This window comes from Patella vulgata, chromosome 3, assembly GCF_932274485.2.
Source record: "Patella vulgata chromosome 3, xgPatVulg1.2, whole genome shotgun sequence".
Taxonomy (NCBI): domain Eukaryota; kingdom Metazoa; phylum Mollusca; class Gastropoda; family Patellidae; genus Patella; species Patella vulgata.
Window position 1 is genome coordinate 56787542 of NC_065881.2, and position 24171 is coordinate 56811712.

Genomic DNA, 24171 nt, shown 5'->3' on the forward strand with positions numbered 1-24171 from the left:
TATGGTTTTATTAAAGTAGCTAAGTCTCTAACTCAATATCATCCAAAATCTTCAACATTGAAAACACGAATTATTTGTCAATTTAAATCAACATTGATGCTGTGATGTTACTGAAAAAAGATGGGCTTCTGATATCCAATATTTAAGACAAAATAAACATTTTACCATTGGTACACGAATAGTGTACCATAATGCACTTCAGCCCCAGTTGTAACAAGAGACTCGAGGAACGAGGCTAGACACATTGCACCAAGTCAAACGGCGTCGCCATATTCTTATCTGGAGACCATGCACAACTATGTAGACTGGAATAACCAGACACTAGAAATTTGCATTCGATTGAGACTGCTGGCTTATTTCGCCGAACATAAATGATTTGAAATTAGAGTAAAAACGGAAAGCATTGAATGTAAATCAGTTTATATACATTCATATTACAGTATTATATGCGTTGCGACCCAATTGTGTCAATTTCTAGGTCCCAAATGTTAGCGATATAGCTCCTTTAAATATAACTTTTATATAAATGTTCGAGTTTTTTCTTCATATGCTCATTCTGTCTTATGCCAAACTGGCAATGCCACTGGCAGGTGTCCTGTAATTTTAAAACTGTTATTCATGCAGTAGGTATTTTTTTTCTATATCCGAGTAGATATTAAATTCATCTAGTATGTTTCAATCTTGTCGAACCCAAGAATTATAATGGAATTTGATAGTGGTTTCATCACATAATCTATAACTTCCTATAGAGTAGGGACATTATTCCCATTGCATTGTCTCTTGTGTGCATACAGCGTATCCATCTTACAGCCTATTAAATAGTGCTAGTAATAAAATTTGAGAATAATGATTGAAGTTTGAATATGGTAAAGTTCATTTCTTTATTGTATATTCAGTATCTTAATTGTCAAAGTCAGATTGCTAACATATATGCCGACGAGAAACAATGGACTCCCAAGTACGGTAATCAAGTTCTTTGATAGTTGTAGTTGTCATCAAATTTTAGTTATGTACAATAACTTAAACAAAATAGAGCAGCTGATCAGTATAAACTTATGAGAGAGGCAACATACAAACTAACATAAGCCACCTAAATTCCCAAATAAAAATATGACACTCATTAATTACTTTCATATTTGTCTTTTTATAAAGCATCAAGCAACCATTTTGTTTATCACTTAACGATAACAGAAAATGCTGATTATTGAACTTAGTCATGGTATTGATGTAATGAAACTATAAATCAAGTTTCATCATTTACTCAATTAAAATTAAAATTATCCTGTTCTAATGAATCAAAAGATGAAATTGCTTATCTGTACTTAGTCTAAGCAGATAAAGCTCATCAAAATCAGCAAGATATTCAAACATCTGCACCAAGCTTGAACATTTTACCTCAATTAGAGTTATTGAAGTACGCCTACCAAACCCATGTTAAGAGTGCCCTGTTTTCTCTTAGGCAGGGGATAATAAGAGATTATGCATTTAGAATGGACGATAAAAAAGAGAATACAGTATATTTGATACATAACATGACACACACAAGACTGTCCAGTTTACAAACCAATTTAAGTTCTCCCACTGCCTCAGCACTTCCATTATTCGTATTTGGCTATTGGCTTATAGCATCTAGAACATTAGAATTATATTGAATTCTAGTACCTTGGGTGTTATTGTTATGTTTCGCATGGTTTTCCTTCACTTATTATTCTGTTTCATTAACTCTAACCAAATAATTATACAATTCAGTTTCAGCAAAAAAAATGATTTTTCCTGAATTTAGCTGGAGGCAAGCTGGAGAAATAGTTTATTAGCAAATTAATCATTGATGAGTTCATATTACAGTTGATCCTGTTATTGATCAAAGATAAGCAAAGTAGTGTTAAACAATTTAACAAGCTTAAATAAATTACCTTTTCTGTATTGTATTTGATATAAATGTGGAGTTTTTTTCATTTTAATAAGATTCTTTCATGTGCGTATAATGATGAACATAATTCTGTCCATTATCACATTCACAAGATTTAAAAGCTAGCTGTTTGTGCTGTATCTACTGTAGTTTCATAATATTTAAATGTCAAGATAACTCATTGATTTGCAGTTTCTAACATTGACCTGTATCATAACCATTAGCTTCAACAAGTTAAAATCTGAACAGACAGATAACATGGTTCTTTCTTACAGACTGCGTATTGACAAATGCACTCGACAAAAAATCAGCCAGAATTCTCTGTTGAATGTGGATGTATCAAAACATACAGACTAAGAATATCTATTTGTATAGATCTCCAGTCAGCAAGTGTGAGAAATTATTTTTAAAACTAATTTTAATTAATAAAAGAAATAATGTAGTACTAATTGTCTACTGTCTTTCGAAGAAAACAGGAAAATATTATAATGTCCATCACACTTTTTGGGACACAATAACATTACTCATAAATAAGGTAGAATATTAAAACATTGTGTAGGCGATGTCTTGGCTAAGTTTGATGTAATGCATTTCCTTCTCAGGCTAAGCAGCCTGGTAATTTGATTGCTCGATGCTTTATAAAAAGATAAATGTGAAAGTAATTAATGAGTGTCATCTATTTATTTTGGGATTATGACAGGGGAGATCAGCCTCACTGTTGGCTTGTTTAAAAATATAATAGCATAATTTAATGTAATTAGAATCTGTTCCATTGAGATCAACTTTGCAACATATAAAATCCTTAAATTACATATAATACAAGAGAATCAACAAACATTATTCTTGGTAATATATTTTTGATAAAATAATACCATTGTACTAAATAGTCTCAAGAAATTCAGGATTCTTTTGGCTCCTCAACTTGTGTTTTCAATTCTACAACACAATCAGTACCGGGGTAGGGTGGCAAGTTGAGATTATAGCGCTGAGCTAACGTTTTGGGAATAAATCGGCCTCCAAGATAGTGATATCTGCCTTTGAAGAGTTTTGCACTTAATTTAGGCGCTGTCAAGGATATAAGTAGTTCTGGTTGAATTCCGTCTGGGTCTCCATTTTCCACATCCCACCCTGAAAAATTGAAGAAGCATAATGATATCTCTGAATATAGGAAGACTTGACTGGGACAGTGAGTAAAACCTTGTTAGGTTGCAAGATTTGGGGGATCACCCACCCACCCTGCCACATTGCACACGCAGAGCAAACGTATGAATCTTTGCCAATGTTTTGGCGTCACTCCACTTTAATCTTATACATGTATGAACCTAAATGAACAGAAATATTGCCTTTGTGCACCCGATTTTACCAAATTCTCGGGTAATCCCCCAGACTCCACCCAGCACACTCCCTTGCTCAAAAACTTGAACATGCCCCTGCAATCACAGGTAGTTTGTCATAAATACATTAATCTGTAAGTTAGATGCATTTGGTTTAACTTGGCTAGCTGGATTTTTAATTTGTTTGACTAATCAGATAGCCTCAGCCCACTTTAAGTTGTTATTCCAAACATGATAGAAAAAACCAAAACAACATCAAAGATAGTATTTAATGATTTGGGGGGTGGAATTGGAAGGAAACACCCCTTTCTGCCCTCTTGATCATGGTCACAAATAATTTTACTTATCAACATACAAACTCAGAAATGAGAAGAGAAAATATTCATTCATTCAATGGCATTTACCAAATTAGCATTAGCAGTGGAAATTTTATCTTTCTGAGGACTTGGATCAGTATACCAGTATTTTCCCGATACAATAAACCTTGTGGATATTTATATGCTACTGATTACTATCACTACCCTTAATAAATAATATAACCAGAGGCAGAAATATCCTACAATTATTCACAATCAATATTTTCTCATTAATTGGTTCTTATATAATATACTATTCAAAAAAAGTAGGGGATATTTGATTTTGGGGGCATAATACTAAAATATGCAAATGACTACGAAAAAAGTCACTATAGAACCTAACAGAAGAAACATTTCCAGTTACATGTGACGCCCAAACGCACCAATAGCTACCGCATGGAATGCAGGTGATGCTTGGGATCATCATGGGGGTCCAACCCAAGATTTGCACGACTCTGACTTTGAATGTTACAGTCATTGTGGCATTGAATTCCAGGGTGGAAACATCAGTTTAATTGTTTTAGTGACCAGAAAACAAATTTTGATATACGTCGGCTTACCCAAAATGAAAGGTTACGTGCCCTTGGCATGCTACAGATCGGCACAACACAGGCGGTTGTGGCGCGGACGATGAATGTTTCTCAGTCTGTCATAAGCAGGCTATGGTCCAGATACCGTGATACACAATCTGTACAGAACAGACCACGCTCAAGTCGACCAAGGGCGACAACTCAAGCCCAGGATCGATTTATCCGTACCTTGGCCTTGAGAAATTGTGTCATCACAGCAAATCAGATCAGCGCTCGTCTTCCAACAGACACTGGTGTGAGAGTGAGTGGCCAGACGATTCGGAATCGACTGCATAGGGGTCACCTTCGCGCCCGACGTCCTCGCGTGATCCCTTGTTTGAGAGATCATCACATTCAGGCAAGACGTCGTTGGTGTAGGGATCGTCAACACTGGGATAATCGACGCTGGAGCAATGTGATGTTTTCAGATGAGTCAAGGTTCACTGTTGATTTTTTGGACAGACGTAGGAGGGTGTGGCGTCGTCGAAACGAGCGCTTCCAAGACGTTAACGTCATCAGACATGATCGATTTGGGGGTGGTTCTGTTATGGTGTGGGGAGGCATCACTGTTGCTGGAAGAACGGCTTTACATGTTGTTGCAGGGCGTGTTACAGGCCAGTACTACCGGGACAACATCTTGGCAGTCCATGTTGTGCCGTTCGCACGACGTCATGGCCGCCGTTTCATCTTCCAGGATGACAACGCAAGATGTCACAGGGCCAGGATCGTTACAGGTTACCTCCAACAACAGAACATCACCACATTACCTTGGCCAGCACTGAGTCCCGACCTCTCCCCCATCGAGCATGTCTGGGACATGCTTGGACAGAGGTTACGTCAACGTCAACAACGTCCAGCCAATGTCCAAGAACTTGCTGCTGCGTTGCAACAGGAATGGGACAATCTGGACCAAAATGACCTTAGATGTCTCATTAGGAGTATGCCACGTCGGATCAATGCTTGTTTGGCAAACAGAGGAGGATTTACCCGTTAGTGACTTGGTTGTGATGCTGTGGTAACTTTGCTGTTTGACCCCGGGTATCATTTTACCCTTATAATGGTCAGTCTGTGCCTTACTTAGTCTAACGATCATTTGGAATAAATCGATGAATGTGAACTTCATTTCATTTTGTCATTTGTTTCTTCGTCAGTTTCATTAGGTGACTTTAATAACACTTAAAAATCAAATATCCCCTACTTTTTTTGAATAGTATATCTTACTGAGTAAGTGCCCATCCAAATTTGAGAACAGTTATGGTTCAAATAAGTGTACAGGGAGTTTTTTTTGGTTGGTTGTTCATATGGTAACAACTCCCCTATCTTTACAATTTTGAGTCTCAACTTCATGTTTTGTTAAAAGATAGGTTGCCAGGCAACGAAACATACGCCCACAGCAGCTAAATCATCCGGGCAGTCAACAAGTGTTGTCGCATATTTTTATACGCTCACATTTTCATGTGGACATATTATGCCGTCGCCGTCCGTCCGTCCACAATTGTTTGTGGACTCTCTACAGGTCACAATTCTTATCCGATTTTGACGAAACTTGAAATATAGGTTTATCCCCAAAAGAACTTGGCTGCTTTCGATATTGACATGTATCGGATAGAAACTTCATGGATTATGGCCCCTGATTGTACGAAAAATCACGTCTTTAGCTTGTGGACCCTATACAGGTCACAATTTTTATCCGATTTTGTTGAAACTTGAAATGTAAGTTTATAACCCAAAGATCTCGGTTCCTTTCGATATTCGCGCATATCGGACCGTAACTTCCTGAATTATGGCCCCCGATTGTACGAAAAATCGCGTTTTTAGCTTGTGGACCCTATAGAAGTCATAATTTTTATCCGATTTAAAAACCTGTATTATTATATCACCGTTACACCCTAAGGAAGACGGAGTTTGAATTTCGTGAAAATCGGCCCAAAATTGACAGACAAAATGGCCGCCGTTTGTTCTCAAATAGCGTAAGAATATGGTATATCAAGGTTGTGGACCCTATAGAGGTCACAATTTTTATCTGATTTTGTTGAAACTTGAAATGTAAGTTTATAACCTAAAGATATCGGTTCCTTTCGATTTTCGCGCATATCGGACTATAACTTCCTGAATTATGGCCCCTGATTTTTATCCGATTTTGTTGAAACTTGAAATTTAAGTTTATAACCCAAAGATCTCGGTTCCTATCGATATTCGCGCATATCGGACCGTAACTTCCTATATTATGGCCCCTGATTGTACGAAAAATCGCGTTTTTAGCTTGTGGACCCTATAGAGGTCATAATTTTTATCCGATTTAAAAAACTGTATTATTATATCACTGTTACACCCTAAGGACAACTGAATTCGAATTTCGTGAAAATCAACCCAAAATTGACAGACAAAATGGCCGCCGTTCGTTCTCAAATTGCGTAAAAATATTGTATATCAAGATTGTGGACCCTATAAAGGTCACAATTTTTATCCGATTTTGTTGAAACTTGAAATGTAAGTTTATAACACAAAGATCTCAGTTCCTTTCGATATTCGCACATATTGAATTGTAATTTCCTGAATTATTGCCCTTGATAGTAGGAAAAATCATTTCTTGTTAGCTTGTTCTCTGTCCATCTCTCGAAAATGTGGGCGTATCCTGCCTGGCAGCCGCTGGTTTACTTTTTTGGTAATGAAACATTTATAATACACTAAAATCTGATTAAGAGTAACAACTCATGAAGTAATTATCAATCTGAAGTCAATCGGATGATAACTTTAGCCTCTAGAATGTCACAAGTTTTTTCAAAGTGATCAAGGGTCATAAGTTTGGCCGTAATTATCAGAAATCGTTGAAAATCAATAGGCTTCTTCGTCTCATGACCTTAAATACTGTCGATATTTGGGCATATCGGATCATAACTTCCTGAATTATGGCCCCTGATTGTACGAAAAATCGCCTTTTTTAGCTTGTGGTCCCTCTGGAGGTCACAATTATCATCCAATTTAAAAAAAAACGTTTGATTATATCACCGTAACACCATATTGTTGGTTGAGTTTGAATTTCATGAAAATCAGACCAAATCTGCCAGACAAAATGGCCAACCCTCGTACGCAAATAGTGTAAATATATGGTGTATCAAGGTTGTGGACCCTCTAGAAGTCACAATTTTGATCCGATTTTGATGGAACATGAAATATATCTTTATAACCCAAAGATCTTGGTTCCTGTCGATATCGCGCATATCAGATCATAACTTCCTGAATTATGGCCCTTGATTGTTTGAAAAATCGCTTTTTGTTTAGCTTGTTCTCTATCCATCTCTTGCAAAATGTGGGCGTATCCTGCCTGGCAGCCGCTGGTTTAACAAACAACAGCACATCCTCGTAAGTTATCAATCAAAATCAAATACTTTTCATATATTGTTACAATACCAAAACATTTCGTCAGGAAGTGGAAATGTATCCCATCAAGATTTTTAGAAATCCCATCAAGCACTGTATAAGGTCCAAAACCTTTGAAAATCTTTACAGGATTAGAAATGTTATCTAGCTAGGTGATACCTTTTCACATCTATTTAAACAATCTTGCTTTTGTCCATTTTTTGACTTAAATGTTTCAACAAAATTAATATTTTTATGATGTTGATTGTTTTTTTCATTAAATCAAGGGAATGGCAATCATATATTCATTAAGTAAAATTTTCAATGCCAGTCATAGTCAATTGGGATAGTTTTGGTCTCTTATTAAAACTATGTCCTGTATCTCATTCACAAGATAGCACAAGTCTGTATTTAAATGGGGGAAATAACTCTGTGATTTAAGATAAATAAATTCTGAATTTCCAGAAGGATTATTATGACCCAATGAATCCTCATTGCAAATTTGAAAATAACCTATCAAAAACATTGACTTTCAGTGTTCACAAGAGATGGGGATGGACGACTGTTGACAGATGTAGGTGATGATAATATATACATACAAATAAAATATGACCTATAGCACATACCTGAAGGTATATCAATACTACAGATAGGAACATCATTTTGAATTGCTTTTAGTTTATCTAAAATAACAGCTGATTCTGGCCGTGCTGGACCTTTAAAACTGAAGCCAAACAGGGCATCTATTACCAGGTTATATGAATCAGTTATTAGTTCTGGATGAGAAGGGAAGAATGATAAGAAAGGCATGTCCATCCTTTCACATTGTAGTCGTAAATTATTAAATAATGGTTTATTTGGCTGCTTTGGGTAGAAAATGGAGGGTTTGTATCCCTGAAAATATAAAACATTGTCATGAATATGAACATGTAGATAACAAAAGTTTATATTAATGAACAAAAGAGAGTAATTTTCTATTTACAATTACAATCTCCAACATCATCAACACCATTATTTTGCCTTGGGGGCTATAAACCCTTGTTTTTTTTCCTCAACTGGACTTTTATTCTGTTTTAATTGCTTGTTAATACATGGAACACTGTAACTCTCTCGCTACCATGAGCCGCTGTGAGAGAGGTTCGGATTTGCATCGAGAATGTTCATCAGGAGTTGCTGTCTTAATGGCATAGACCCTGTAATCTGTTATGGATCATTAAATGATCTTGATTGTAACTGTAACTCAAGATATTTTTATTAGAAACTGTTGGTTGTCAGGCCTAAATTTTAAAATATGATGGCTTTGTGCATAGAACTGCACAAGATGTTGTTCTGATAAAGAGAATAAACTCCAAAGAACCATTGAAATTAACTGAGGAGAGGAACAATGAAAATGACAGAAAATTTCAATTTTGAGGCTGAATTTGCAATATTGGGGTATTATGATCTTTTAATATGAACATTATAAAAATTTGAAGGAAGGAATAAGACTTTAACATACTTATAATAATTTATGAGAAAAAACGAAATGTTCGGAATCTGGTAAGAGTCCTTCGAATTTTAAAGGTTATCACATCTGGTGCGGGCTTGAATCAATCTCATCCCCATCATGAATTTGACATGGAAAATTTCCTACAATCTCCAGTTTCCTTTTTGCAGATTCTGTTGTGGGCGACCCACCAATCTCAGCATGCTCCTCCGGGATGAGGCACCCCACCAATCATGCCGTTATGGACGCCGCATTGATCAAGTCGTGGGCGCCCAACCAATCTCACTCGGCATTATGCATTATGTGTGGCCCGACAATCATATTGTCATTATAAGGCCGTTTTGGGCACCCCATCAATCAAGTTGTGGTTGAGCACCTAACCAGTGTCACTTGCTTTTATGGACGCCTCATATATAATGACATGATTGGCGCCTATAAAACCAAGTGACATTGGTTGGGCGCCCCACCAATCTCGTCATGGGCAGGTTGGTCGTTGGCTTTGTATTGCGTCCAGTGGTATGGGCGCCTTCAGCAACCATTGGTGGCACCGATTTTTTCCAGGGAGGCTCCTGCCCCCCTTCCCCAGCTACGGGCCTGAGACTATGCACAGAATGAAAGTAATAAAATCAAAATCTGAAAGGCCATCAAAATATTATTTATATATTCTGAAAGTCAATTTATGTAGGAGTGCATCTGCAATGGAATTGGATAGAGTATGGACATATTTGATACCTAAAGACAGGCGTGCTGGGGGCTCCGAAAAACGGAAGGCAGATCAAACTTAGGGCACTTAAAAGAGGTGGCGGGGCAGGACCAGGAAAGTTTTGTCCTGTGGCTCATACTAGGATTAATTTGACGTATATCTAAGCCATGACATCATACACTGACAATTGGTTGAGGGATTAAAGATGGGTTCCCGCGTACAAACTGGGTGATTTAATGGACTAAAAACATATTCAAACTAATTAATTTGTCATAATTATGCTTCAAATCCTTCTCAACCATTGTAATTGCGAAGGAATGCCCTGCTATTAAAATTGATCAAACCAGGTCATGTTTACGTCACGTCTTGGAAGTCAGAGGAGAATTCATTGCATACATAAGAAGATGTTGTCTTTAATCGCTTACCATTTATTACAAATATCGAATCCTAATTAAATTCTCGGATTATCCACTACCCGCGTCTTTTTCATCTCAGAAAGTGTTGTACGTCTAACTCTTCATAAAGTTTATCAACTTGTACATCAAGCACTCAATGTTCGCATGTGACCGTTGACATCACGCGTGCAGAACTTCCTAATCGTCGGGCTGTTGATTAGGGGAACCCTTACATTTTTGTCCTTTATACGCTCCAGGAGTGTTTTTCAGGGAATACAGTATTTTTCTACTAAGATTGGATATCTCTACTTTCCATATATACCAAAATTGCCATACTTTTATTGGAAATAACCACCCAATAAATACTTTTCTGGGAACCCATCTTTAAGTCCCAAAGATATGAACATGAACACTGTTAGCAACAATCTGTATTCAGTCAGTACTAGTTTAACAGTTTGAAATCATCTCACTGGTTGGTAGATTGCAATCAGTATTCGGTGAGTACTATATAGTATAACAGTTTAAAATCAACTCAGTTTAGTTAATAGATCAATCTGTATTCATTGGGTACAAGTATAACAGTTTAAAATCATCTCACTAGAGTGCATTAATCTGTATTCAGTGATTACTAGTTTAACAGTTTAAAATCATCTCAGTTTAGTTAAAGGACAATATTGGTGTCAGTCATTATCACATATGCAATTGAACTCGTTAAACATGTTCCAAATATAATTTTAACACAGAGATCATTGCTACGATAGGTGCGTAATCAAGGTTTCAACAAAAGGAAGTGAAGAGCGCAAAAGGGAAACACAAGTTATCCTTCTATTTAACTGACTTAATTGAGGAGAGATTTCTGCTCACTAAGAATTCCTTTGAAGACCAAAAGTTATTAAGTAGCTGTTTTTCCATAAGTATGTGTTTTTGTGTATTGCTCTATCCAGTTACTAAATGCCTCTGAAAGATTATTGGAGATTAGTGTCTTAACAACCAGGTCATATAAATTAGATTAAAGTTTCATATAGAACATATATATTATTTTAACATAAAAAATGCACATCGTCTTGTTCATTCCTTTTTAGTTGTAAATTGATTTTAATTATTGTTGCTGTTGGAATAAATTTATATCCAGATTATATAGTTATTCCTGTTTTTATGGAAATAACCTACTAGGTTACTAACTAGTATAACACACTAACACAGAATAACAATTACTGGTTTATTAACATGCAACGTAGCGACGATGATACTCTCGTCTTTATCAAGCGAATGATAACATATATGTGTGTGTGAAATAGCTTTATTTAACGTCCGCTTCCACCGAGGTGATATCGCAAACAAATAACATATATGTTGTTGTTGTTAGTTAGTTGTATTTTACGTCCGCTTCCACCGAGGTGATATCGCAGACAATAACATGTTATGTATACAAGGTGCAATAATTTACAATGTGATAAGTGAAAAAAGAGGATAATTAGGTTTTTATATATATGTACAGAAGACAATAGATAACAGGACGAGACATGAGATAACAGGTGCAAAGAATACATCTACAGTAAAAAGAAGCCATAAATATAGACATTATATGTAACAAGCACTGATCAAAGCGATGATGGCAAACCCTAAGTAGTTACAGTAAACCAAAGCCATAATTAATTACATTCTAAAGAACTAGGAGTAAGCGTTAATTAAGAATCAGTATTACTCAACGATACGAAATGATGTTAAACAATAAATGAGGTGTTCAATAACAAACCATAACAGTTAAAATAAACTCAGTGTAGTTAATAGATTGATTTGTATTCAGTTTTCAAAATTCCCTGTTACATGCCTTGGTGTACAGTTTTCAAAGGTCACGCTACGCCCATGCAGGGGATCTGGGTTGTTTTATGAAAGATCGGGTATGTTATAAAGCATGATGGCTGTTGTGAGGGGTTCTAGAGTGTTGTGATGAAGGACGGTGCTGTTTTATGGAGGGGACCGATGCTTTATGGATGACAAACGTTATTTAATGACGGATGTGGGTTGTTTTATGAATGACTGAGCTTGGATACTTTAGGTTGTATGATATTCAAATGTGCAAACCCATTTTCATTTGTTTATCCACATATTTGAACAAAATCATCAATTCGAGCTTCTAATGTCGCACACCCACGGCTAACTACGTCACTGAATACAAAGTAATAATTATATGAAATAATGTCAGGATGTCAGGCAGACTTTGAGACTGAAGCAACTAAATGTTTAATATTCTTTCCTAGCGGAAAGGGAATCTATACGCTAATATCTTGTATATAGAAGACGAGTTGGCCATTAACAAGTGCAATGATCCATGTGTAAAAAGCTTCAATTATTTATGAATTGCTTACAAATAATTTAAGATGTCTGGCACAAACCAAACCATCGCCACCATTATTACCAGGACCACAACAAACTAAAACAGCACCATTGTCTTTTGTCATAAGGTCTCTGGGATAACACTGCAAATATAACATAATATTTTTTTTAAATCCACTGCATATAGTAAGTATTATTGGCAGGTACTTCAGTTAATGGTTAAAGCACAACCAATCCTTCTCAAGTATTAAATAGGAGATCATAGGCGTAGAAGATGGGGGGGGGCAGGGGGGGGGGGGCATTTGCCCCCCAAAAAATTTATTTTCGGGCAATGAAAAATTTGACGACCTTTTTTTTTCTATGAACGTTTAGAGAAAAAGTATAACTAACTTATTTCTATGAGATCCACACTGCCCGAAAAGTATTTTCTCGTCTTTTTCTTGTCCACTGCATGCCCGAAAATATGCCCGAAGCTCTCTTATGATATGTATGCCCGAAAAAACGGTATTGATTTCGGGCAATTTTCTCTTATGCCCCCCCTGAATTACTTTGAGCTCCTACGCCTATGTAGGAGATGATCTAAAAAATCTCAGAAAACTGAAATGTGGAGTTAGGGTTTTTTAAAATTAATTTCGGGCAATGAAAAATTCGACAACCTTTTTTTTTCTATGAACGTTTAGAGAAAAAGTATAACTAACTTATTTCTATGAGATCCACACTGCCCGAAAAGTATTTTCTCGTCTTTTTCTTGTCCACTGCATGCCCGAAAATATGCCCGAAGCTCTCTTATGATATGTATGCCCGAAAAAACGGTATTGATTTCGGGCAATTTTCTCTTATGCCCCCCTGAATTACTTTGAGCTCCTACGCCTATGTAGGAGATGATCTAAAAAATCTCAGAAAACTGAAATGTGGAGTTAGGGTTTTTTAAAATTAATTACATTGAAGTCGCAGGGGCGGATCAAGGAATTTTTGCAGGGGGGTTGCCAGGTTCCTGAAACAATGTATCCTTTGCGGGGGAGGGGTTCTGGTGGGTCCTCTTCCCCCAGCCTTGAAAAGTTTTGAGAAATACATGGTCTCTATCGTCATTTTGGCAAAACTCTGGGGAAACCAGAGGTCTCTTTGACAAAACACAAACTGGGATTTTACATAAAAACATATTAAATACATGTATCTACTACACTACGTTTTAGTTTTACTGATATGCAATAAAATCAGTTCTGTATGATTTTGACATAAAACTTTAAGGATGCAAAATAGAAAAACAAAAAACGACCGCGACTGTGTCAAACACCAAAATATCAAGAAAATTCATCACATACACTATTTGTTTAGTTTTTTTCCAATACGCCTTGACACTTTTCTCATAAAAAGTGCTGTTTTTCAATTCTTTTTATGTAGCTGAGCAGGGCGATCCACCCTGAGTCATTACAGATACACATTATTTCAGATGTCAGTTAAGTGAATCTGTACAGAAGATGCTGTGAACGTTTTATGACTAACAAGATAACTATGGCACTATTGTTTCTTTTCAACATTTAAATATGCAAACCCAGATCCATGAAATTAGGAGAGTTGCAAAAAAGGCAAATTTCATTATGTTGTATCAACACAGAATATTTTGGACTATGCCCCCCAGATCCACATTAACTCACTACATGTATATGCTGTTCTGAAATGACTGATAATAGTAAATATATTTTTTATTTTTGGTTCTTACGATTAATATATGTCAATAAACAGATAGAGCAGTTGACTTTTGTTACAGGTGGACCTGACTTATACATACAATTTTATTAATTGATTATTATTAGAGATGTCAATCACAAAATTATCTCAAAGCACTTAAAGAGAGAGAGAGAGAAAACTATGGCACTATTGTTTCTTTTCAACATTTAAATATGCAAACCCAGATCCATGAAATTAGGAGAGTTGCAAAAAAGGCAAATTTCATTATGTTGTATCAACACAGAATATTTTGGACTATGCCCCCCAGATCCACATTAACTCACTACATGTATATGCTGTTCTGAAATGACTGATAATAGTAAATATATTTTTTATTTTTGGTTCTTACGATTAATATATGTCAATAAACAGATAGAGCAGTTGACTTTTGTTACAGGTGGACCTGACTTATACATACAATTTTATTAATTGATTATTATTAGAGATGTCATCACAAAATTATCTCAAAGCACTTAAAGAGAGAGAGAGAGAAATGGGGTTTAACGTCCACTCGACACAAACTAGGTCATTTTGGGACAAACATATGGTTTAATTTTATTTACATAATTCGCTTGCGCGTAGGGGTCTTTAGCAGTGGGAGGAAACCGGAGGACCCGGAGAAAACCCACAAGGTTGAACAGGCGACCCTACTCCTTGCCACGTACAACCGGGGATTCAAAACCACGGCAGTCGACTCAATGACAGACTGTATGATACAGCACGCGCACGCTAACCATTCAGCCATCCAACCCCCCAAAAACACTTAAAAAAAAAACAACCTAAAATACTTACTCTTGATATTGCTATCGCACAGCTGTAGCCTGCTAATTCCATCAACTGATCAACACTAAATGCATATTCATCAAATAATTCTTCATCAATTTTCTGTGCTTCTTCCTGACTGCAAATATACATAAAACTTGAAAAATTGTAACCATATTTATTTTTGATAGATTATCAATATTTTCGCATTAAAATTAATATCAACACAACTGGAAGACATTTATAAATAAGTGACCACTATATCGGAACTACATCACTTCCAGTTTTAAAAAAATTAATATCTGGCTTAGAAAAACTTTTTTGCTTATGTTACAGAGGGGATTATTTATCAATATATATTTGAGATTTATGGAAACCTTGTTGAAAATCGTTGGTCTTCCCCTTTAATTTCATACAGATTGAATGTTCGCAAGGTTCAACAAAGTGAAACAAAGGTCATAACTGTATAAGTTATTAACATAAATTATTTAAATGTAATAGGCTTCTCCGTTTGACTAATCTCAATAATGCATATAAATTTCATACAGATCGAATGAAAACTTTTGTCAAGACTGTTCACAAGGTTCAACAAGTGAAACAAGAGCCGTAACTCTAGTAGTAATAAACAGAAATTCAATAGGATTCTTTGATTTAGTGATCTAAATAATAAATATCAATTTAATAGATCAGATCATAACTTTAGTCGATAGAGCATTCACAAGCTTCAACAAAGTCAAACAAGGACCATAACTCTAGACGAAATTAACGGAAATTGTTGAAATTAAATAAGATTATCTTCATCCTACTGATGTAAACAATACATATAAATTTCAAACTGATCAGATAATAAATTAGTCTGTAGAGTGTTCACAAGAAATTGTAGATGACAGACGTACAAACTGAGGTGATGGCAATATACAACCACATTTCCATGTGGGCGTATAAAAAAAAGAACTTTGAGGTATTCACATTTCGTTGAGAAAGCTATATTTGAAGCATGATTATACCTACAAGACGAACATAATACAACATTACCTTAAACTCATTTCTGTAATATAAGGTTTTCAAACGAACACAAGCCAGGGCCAGGGTAATGGAATGTAATCATTATATGTTTTGACCTAATGGAAGATTTCAAAAGTAAATGGAGATGTAACTAGAACTGCGAAGCAGTAATGACGGGTTTCACCGGTGCCACGTTACCCTTGAACTTATGTCACTTCCGGTACCAAAATTACATTACTTCCGGTGATAATGAAAATGTTAAATTGGTTTATGAAATCAGAAATAGCATCATCACATGGTGAAAATTTTATGTAAATCCTATAATAGTTGCCACCTTTATAGACCAAAAACCTTGAAAAATGACTTGTAGAAAATCGCCTATTTCTCTGCAACCGTACAAGTTAGAAACCATTTTGAGGTATCTGTATGATCGAATGAGTTCATTCTATTTGTTGATTGGAATCAAATATCATAATTTTAAAAACATTACAAATCTGATTCATTTGAATAAAATATCTGTTTTGAAGGCTAAAAATACAGTTTTTGCCAAAATGACGTTACTTCCGGTGATAATGAAAATCTTAAATTACTTGTATGAAATCGTAAATGGCATTAGGTATCACACAATGAAAATTTCATGAAAATCGAATAATAATTGACACTTTTATTGACAAAAAACCTTAAAAAGTGACCTGTTGAAAATTGCCTATTTCTCCGCAACTGAACAAGTTAGAAACCATTTTGTGATATCTATATGATCGTAAGGGTTCATTGTATTAGTTCATTTGAATCAAATATCAAAATTTTAAACAAATAACAAATATGACTCATTTGAATAAATTACTGGTTTCGAAGGCTATAAATACAATTTTTGCCCAAATTACGTCATTTCCGGTGATATTGAAAATGTTAAATTGGTTTGACCTAGTTAAAATTGACATTACACATCAAATGGTGTCACTTTTATGAAAATCGAATAATAATTGACTCTTTTACAGGCAAACTAGCGTAAAAAGTGACTCATGCAAAATTGCCCATTTCTCGGCAACTGCGCATATTACAAATTAATTTTCACATACATTCTCTCCGTATAGATTATTGCTACGAGTTTATGAAAGTTACGAAGTAATATTTTAAAATATGAAAACGCTGGATGGGTTGTAAATAGCTTAATTTTACACCTTTTTTCACCTTTTAATCGAAATAGCCCGAAAACGGAATCGAAATTAAAAAACATGGTCCCAACATTTTGTGCGCCTTTAAAAGGCGCACAATTTCAGTTATACCAGATTTGAAAAAAATAATATTTGCTTTCGAAAAATGGTACCTAACTGTCAAAATTGTAGTTTTTTGTCAATTTACGCCACTTCCGGTGCCGACAGATAACACTATTGGTAACAAAAAAAATGACAATTGAGACAACGGGGCATATGAACTTTGTTTTATACAAATCGAACAATAAATAATTAATCTAGGACTGAAAAACTGAATTAGCCAATGGGGGCCAAGGAAAATTACCGAGACAAAAAATTTTCACATTTTTGCCCAAGTCAGAGGACTCGTTATATTTGTGTAAAACACGATTAAAAAATATTCATAAATAAAAAAGTTTTTTGTAAAAATTTAAATTTTCTAAATTTAGCGCCTAATATCTGCGAAGATTTGCCGAAAATCAAAAATCAAAAGTAGCGTAGCTATGTGCCCCGTCTCCGGCTATGCCAAAATGCATCGAAAGTTAAAATCCAATGATTATTGTTAAAATTACTGCAATATTTCTAAAAACGATAGCTTCGGTGATTTCGGACATTTCGCATTGTCACAGAACGTTCAAAATAGCTTTATCCTCTAAGTCACACCCACTTTTCCGATAAAACCGAAGAAATCGTAACGATCCGACAATCAGTTGCTGAGATCTACTCAAAACAAAAGAAGAATAATAATAATAAGAACTAGAACTGCGAAGCAGTAATGACGGGTTTCACCGGTGCCACGTTACCCTTGAACTTATGTCACTTCCGGTACCAATGAAACCGTTAAACAGGTTTCCACATAAGCATTGCACACATGAAATAAAATGGACGCAGAAACAACCAAATCCAGCAATCAATTCATTTGCTACATGTCAGTGATCCTGTCAAAATGACATTACTTCCGGTGATAATGAAAATGTTAAATTGGTTTATGAAATCAGAAATAGCATCATCACATGTTGAAAATTTTATGTAAATCCTATAATAATTGCCACCTTTATAGACCAAAAACCTTGAAAAATGACTTGTAGAAAATCGCCTATTTCTCTGCAACCGTACAAGTTAGAAACCATTTTGAGGTATCTGTATGATCGAATGAGTTCATTCTATTTGTTGATTGGAATCAAATATCATAATTTTAAAAACATTACAAATCTGATTAATTTGAATAAAATATCTGTTTTGAAGGCTAAAAATACAGTTTTTGCCAAAATGTCGTTACTTCCGGTGATAATGAAAATCTTAAATTACTTGTATGATATCGTAAATGGCATTATGTATCACACAGTGAAAATTTCATGAAAATCGAATAATAATTGACACTTTTTTTGACAAAAAAACCTTAAAAAGTGACCTGTTGAAAATTGCCTATTTCTCCGCAACTGAACAAGTTAGAAACCATTTTGTGATATCTATATGATCGTAAGGGTTCATTGTATTAGTTGATTTGAATCAAATATCAAAATTTTAAACAAATAACAAATATGACTCATTTGAATAAATTACTGGTTTCGAAGGCTATAAATACAATTTTTGCCCAAATTACGTCATTTCCGGTGATATTGAAAATGTTAAATTGGTTTGACCTAGTTAAAATTGACATTACACATCAAATGGTGTCACTTTTATGAAAATCGAATAATAATTGACTATTTTACAGGCAAACTAGCGTAAAAAGTGACTCATGCAAAATTGCCCATTTCTCGGCAACTGCGCATATTACAAATTAATTTTCACATACATTCTCTCCGTATAGATTATTGCTACGAGTTTATGAAAGTTACGAAGTAATATTTTAAAATATGAAAACGCTGAATGGGTTGTAAATAGCTTAATTTTACACCTTTTTTCACCTTTTAATCGAAATAGCCCGAAAACGGAATCGAAATTAAAAAAAATGGTCCCAACATTTTGTGCGCCTTTAAAGGGCGCACAATTTCAGTTATACCAGATTTGAATAAAATAATATTTGCTTTCGAAAAATGGTACCTAACTGTCAAAATTGTAGTTTTTTGTCAATTTACGCCACTTCCGGTGCCGACAGATAACACTATTGGTAACAAAAAAAATGACAATTGAGACAACGGGGCATATGAACTTTGTTTTATACAAATCGAACAATAAATAATTAATCTAGGACTGAAAAACTGAATTAGCCAATGGGGGCCAAGGAAAATTACCGAGACAAAAAATTTTCACATTTTTGCCCAAGTCAGAGGACTCGTTATATTTGTGTAAAACACGATTAAAAGATATTCATAAATAAAAAAGTTTTTTGTAAAAATTTAAATTTTCTAAATTTAGCGCCTAATATCTGCGAAGATTTGCCGAAAATCAAAAATCAAAAGTAGCGTAGCTATGTGCCCCGTCTCCGGCTATGCCAAAATGCATCGAAAGTTAAAATCCAATGATTATTGTTAAAATTACTGCAATATTTCTAAAAACGATAGCTTCGGTGATTTCGGACATTTCGCATTGTCGCAGAACGTTCAAAATAGCTTTATCCTCTAAGTCACACCCACTTTTCCGATAAAACCGAAGAAATCGTAACGATCCGACAATCAGTTGCTGAGATCTACTCAAAACAAAAGAAGAATAATAATAATAAGAACTAGAACTGCGATGCAGTAATGACGGGTTTCACCGGTGCCACTTTACCCTAAACATGTTACTTCCCGTACCAATGAAACCATTAAACAGGTTTCCACATAAGCATTGCACACATCAAATAAAATGGACGCCGAATCAACAAAATCCAGCAATATCAATTCATTTTATACATTTGTTACATGTAAGTGTACTGTACTTCCGGTGATAATGAAAATGTTCAATTACTTTTATGAAATCAGAAATGACATAGGGCATCACATGGTGAAAATTGTATGTAAATCGAATAACAATTGCCACTTTTATAGACCAAAAACCTTGAAAAGTGACTTGTAGAAAATCGCCTATTTCTCTGCAACCGTACAAGTTAGAAACCATTTTCTGGTATCTGTATGATCGTATGGGTTCAATCTATTTGCTGATTGGAATCAAATATCATAATTTTAAAAACAATACAAATAAGACTCATTTGAAAAAAATATCTGTTTTGAAGGCTAAAAATACAGTTTTTGCCAAAATGACGTTACTTCCGGTGATAATGAAAATGTTAAATTAGTTCTATGAAATCATAAATGACACAAGATATCATATGGTGAAAATTTTATGAAAATCGAATAATAACTGACACTTTTATAGACCAAAAACCTTGAAAAGTGACTTAAGGAAAATCGCCCATTTCTCTGCAACCGTACAAGTTAGAAACCATTTTGTGGTATCTGTATGATCGTATGGGTTCAATCTATTTGATCAATAGAATCAAATATCATAATTTGAAAAAAATAACAAATACGAATCATTTGAATAAAATATTGTTTTTTGAAGGCTAAAATTTAAGTTTTGAGCAAATGACGTCATTTCCGGTGGCAGCGCAAGGGGTAAAATGGTTTAACATAGTCCACTATGGCATTAGGCATCCAATGGCGAAAGAAAATTGAAAATCGAATAATAATTGATTCTTTTACAGCCAAAATTACGTGAAAAGTGACTCATGCAAAATTGCCTATTTCTCGGCAACTGCTTATATTACAAACTAATTTTCACATACATTCTCTTCGTATGGATTATAGCTACAAGTTTATAAAAGTTACGTAAAAATATTTTAAAATCTGAAAAGCCTGAATGAGTTGTAAATAGGTCAATTTTACGCCTTTTTTCACCTCTTAATCCAATTTGCTAGAAAATGAAAAAGAAATTAAAAAAACTGCTTCCGACATTTTTTGCGCCTTTAAAGGACACACTCTTTGAGTCATATAATTTTTCAAAAAAATAATATTTGTTTTCAAAAAATGGTACCTAACTGTCAAAATTGTAGTTTTTGGTAAAATTATGCCACTTCCGGTGCCGACAGATAACACTTTTGGTAATAAAAAAAATGACAATTGAGACAACGAAGCATATGAACTTTGTTTTATACAAATCGAACAATAAAAAATTAAGCTAGGACTGAAAAACTGAATTAGCCAATAGAGGCCAAGGAAAATTACTGAGACAAAAAATTTTAACATTTTTGCGCAAGTCAGATGACTCTTTAATTCTGTGCACAACACGAGTAAAAAATATTCATCAATAAAAAAGTTTTTTGTAAAATTTTAAATTTCCGAAATTTGGCGCCTAATATCTTCGAATTTTTGCTGAAAATCAAAAATCGAAAGTAGCGCAGCTATGTGCCCTGTCTCCAGCTATGCCAAAATGTATCGAAAGTTAAAATCCCATGATTATTGTTAAAATTACCGCAATATTTGTAAAAACGATAACTTCGGTGATTTCGGACATTTCGCATTGTCGCAGAACGTTCAAAATAGCTTTATCCTCTAAGTCACACCCACTTTCCCAGTAAAACCGAAGAAATCGTAACGATGCGACAAGTAGTTGCTGAGATCTACTCAAAACAAAAGAAGAATAATAATAATAACTAGAACTGCGATGCAGTAATGACGGGTTTCACCGGTGCCACTTTACCCTAAACATGTTACTTCCCGTACCAATGAAACCATTAAACAGGTTTCCACATAAGCATTGCACACATCAAATAAAATGGACGCCGAATCAACAAAATCCAGCAATATCAATTCATTTTATACATTTGTTACATGTAAGTGTACTGTACTTCCGGTGATAATGAAAATGTTCAATTACTTTTATGAAATCAGAAATGACATAGGGCATCACATGGTGAAAATTGTATGTAAATCGAATAACAATTGCCACTTTTATAGACCAAAAACCTTGAAAAGTGACTTGTAGAAAATCGCCTATTTCTCTGCAACCGTACAAGTTAGAAACCATTTTCTGGTATCTGTATGATCGTATGGGTTCAATCTATTTGCTGATTGGAATCAAATATCATAATTTTAAAAACAATACAAATAAGACTCATTTGAAAAAAATATCTGTTTTGAAGGCTAAAAATACAGTTTTTGCCAAAATGACGTTACTTCCGGTGATAATGAAAATGTTAAATTAGTTCTATGAAATCATAAATGACACAAGATATCATATGGTGAAAATTTTATGAAAATCGAATAATAACTTACACTTTTATAGACCAAAAACCTTGAAAAGTGACTTAAGGAAAATCGCCCATTTCTCTGCAACCGTACAAGTTAGAAACCATTTTGTGGTATCTGTATGATCGTATGGGTTCAATCTATTTGATCAATAGAATCAAATATCATAATTTGAAAAAAATAACAAATACGAATCATTTGAATAAAATATTGTTTTTTGAAGGCTAAAATTTAAGTTTTGAGCAAATGACGTCATTTCCGGTGGCAGCGCAAGGGGTAAAATGGTTTGACATAGTCCACTATGGCATTAGGCATCCAATGGCGAAAGAAAATTGAAAATCGAATAATAATTGATTCTTTTACAGCCAAAATTACGTGAAAAGTGACTCATGCAAAATTGCCTATTTCTCGGCAACTGCTTATATTACAAACTAATTTTCACATACATTCTCTTCGTATGGATTATAGCTACAAGTTTATAAAAGTTACGTAAAAATATTTTAAAATCTGAAAAGCCTGAATGAGTTGTAAATAGGTCAATTTTACGCCTTTTTTCACCTCTTAATCCAATTTGCTAGAAAATGAAAAAGAAATTAAAAAAACTGCTTCCGACATTTTTTGCGCCTTTAAAGGACACACTCTTTGAGTCATATAATTTTTCAAAAAAATAATATTTGTTTTCAAAAAATGGTACCTAACTGTCAAAATTGTAGTTTTTGGTAAAATTATGCCACTTCCGGTGCCGACAGATAACACTTTTGGTAATAAAAAAAATGACAATTGAGACAACGAAGCATATTAACTTTGTTTTATACAAATCGAACAATAAAAAATTAAGCTAGGACTGAAAAACTGAATTTAGCCAATGGAGGCCAAGGAAAATTACTGAGACAAAAAATTTTAACATTTTTGCGCAAGTCAGATGACTCTTTAATTCTGTGCACAACACGAGTAAAAAATATTCATCAATAAAAAAGTTTTTTGTAAAATTTTAAATTTCCGAAATTTGGCGCCTAATATCTTCGAATTTTTGCTGAAAATCAAAAATCGAAAGTAGCGCAGCTATGTGCCCTGTCTCCAGCTATGCCAAAATGTATCGAAAGTTAAAATCCCATGATTATTGTTAAAATTACCGCAATATTTGTAAAAACGATAACTTCGGTGATTTCGGACATTTCGCATTGTCGCAGAACGTTCAAAATAGCTTTATCCTCTAAGTCACACCCACTTTCCCAGTAAAACCGAAGAAATCGTAACGATGCGACAAGTAGTTGCTGAGATCTACTCAAAACAAAAGAAGAATAATAATAATAATAACTAGAACTGCGAAGCAGTAATGACGGGTTTCACCGGTGCCACGTTACCCTTGAACTTATGTCACTTCCGGTACCAATGAAACCGTTAAACAGGTTTCCACATAAGCATTGCACACATGAAATAAAATGGACGCAGAAACAACCAAATCCAGCAATCAATTCATTTGCTACATGTCAGTGATCCTGTCAAAATTACATTACTTCCGGTGATAATGAAAATGTTAAATTGGTTTATGAAATCAGAAATAGCATCATCACATGTTGAAAATTTTATGTAAATCCTATAATAATTGCCACCTTTATAGACCAAAAACCTTGAAAAATGACTTGTAGAAAATCGCCTATTTCTCTGCAACCGTACAAGTTAGAAACCATTTTGAGGTATCTGTATGATCGAATGAGTTCATTCTATTTGTTGATTGGAATCAAATATCATAATTTTAAAAACATTACAAATCTGATTCATTTGAATAAAATATCTGTTTTGAAGGCTAAAAATACAGTTTTTGCCAAAATGACGTTACTTCCGGTGATAATGAAAATCTTA

The 24171-nt window shown here is 34.6% G+C and overlaps 1 protein-coding gene across 2 annotated transcripts in view; it reads right to left on the reverse strand.

Annotated features, from left to right (window-relative positions):
- Positions 1-514: 514 nt before the first annotated feature.
- Positions 515-24171, reverse strand: part of LOC126814635 (NAD(P)H-hydrate epimerase) — a 204243-nt gene continuing 180586 nt past the window's right edge. For both annotated transcript variants that reach the window (XM_050539924.1, XM_050539923.2), the window contains 4 exons: positions 14970-15078; positions 12482-12592; positions 8155-8422; positions 515-3037 (listed from right to left, as the gene is read on the reverse strand). In XM_050539924.1, the coding sequence (XP_050395881.1) occupies positions 2808-3037; positions 8155-8422; positions 12482-12592; positions 14970-15078 (718 nt within the window). In that variant the 3' untranslated portion in view covers positions 515-2807. The remainder of the gene's footprint in view (positions 3038-8154; positions 8423-12481; positions 12593-14969; positions 15079-24171) is intronic.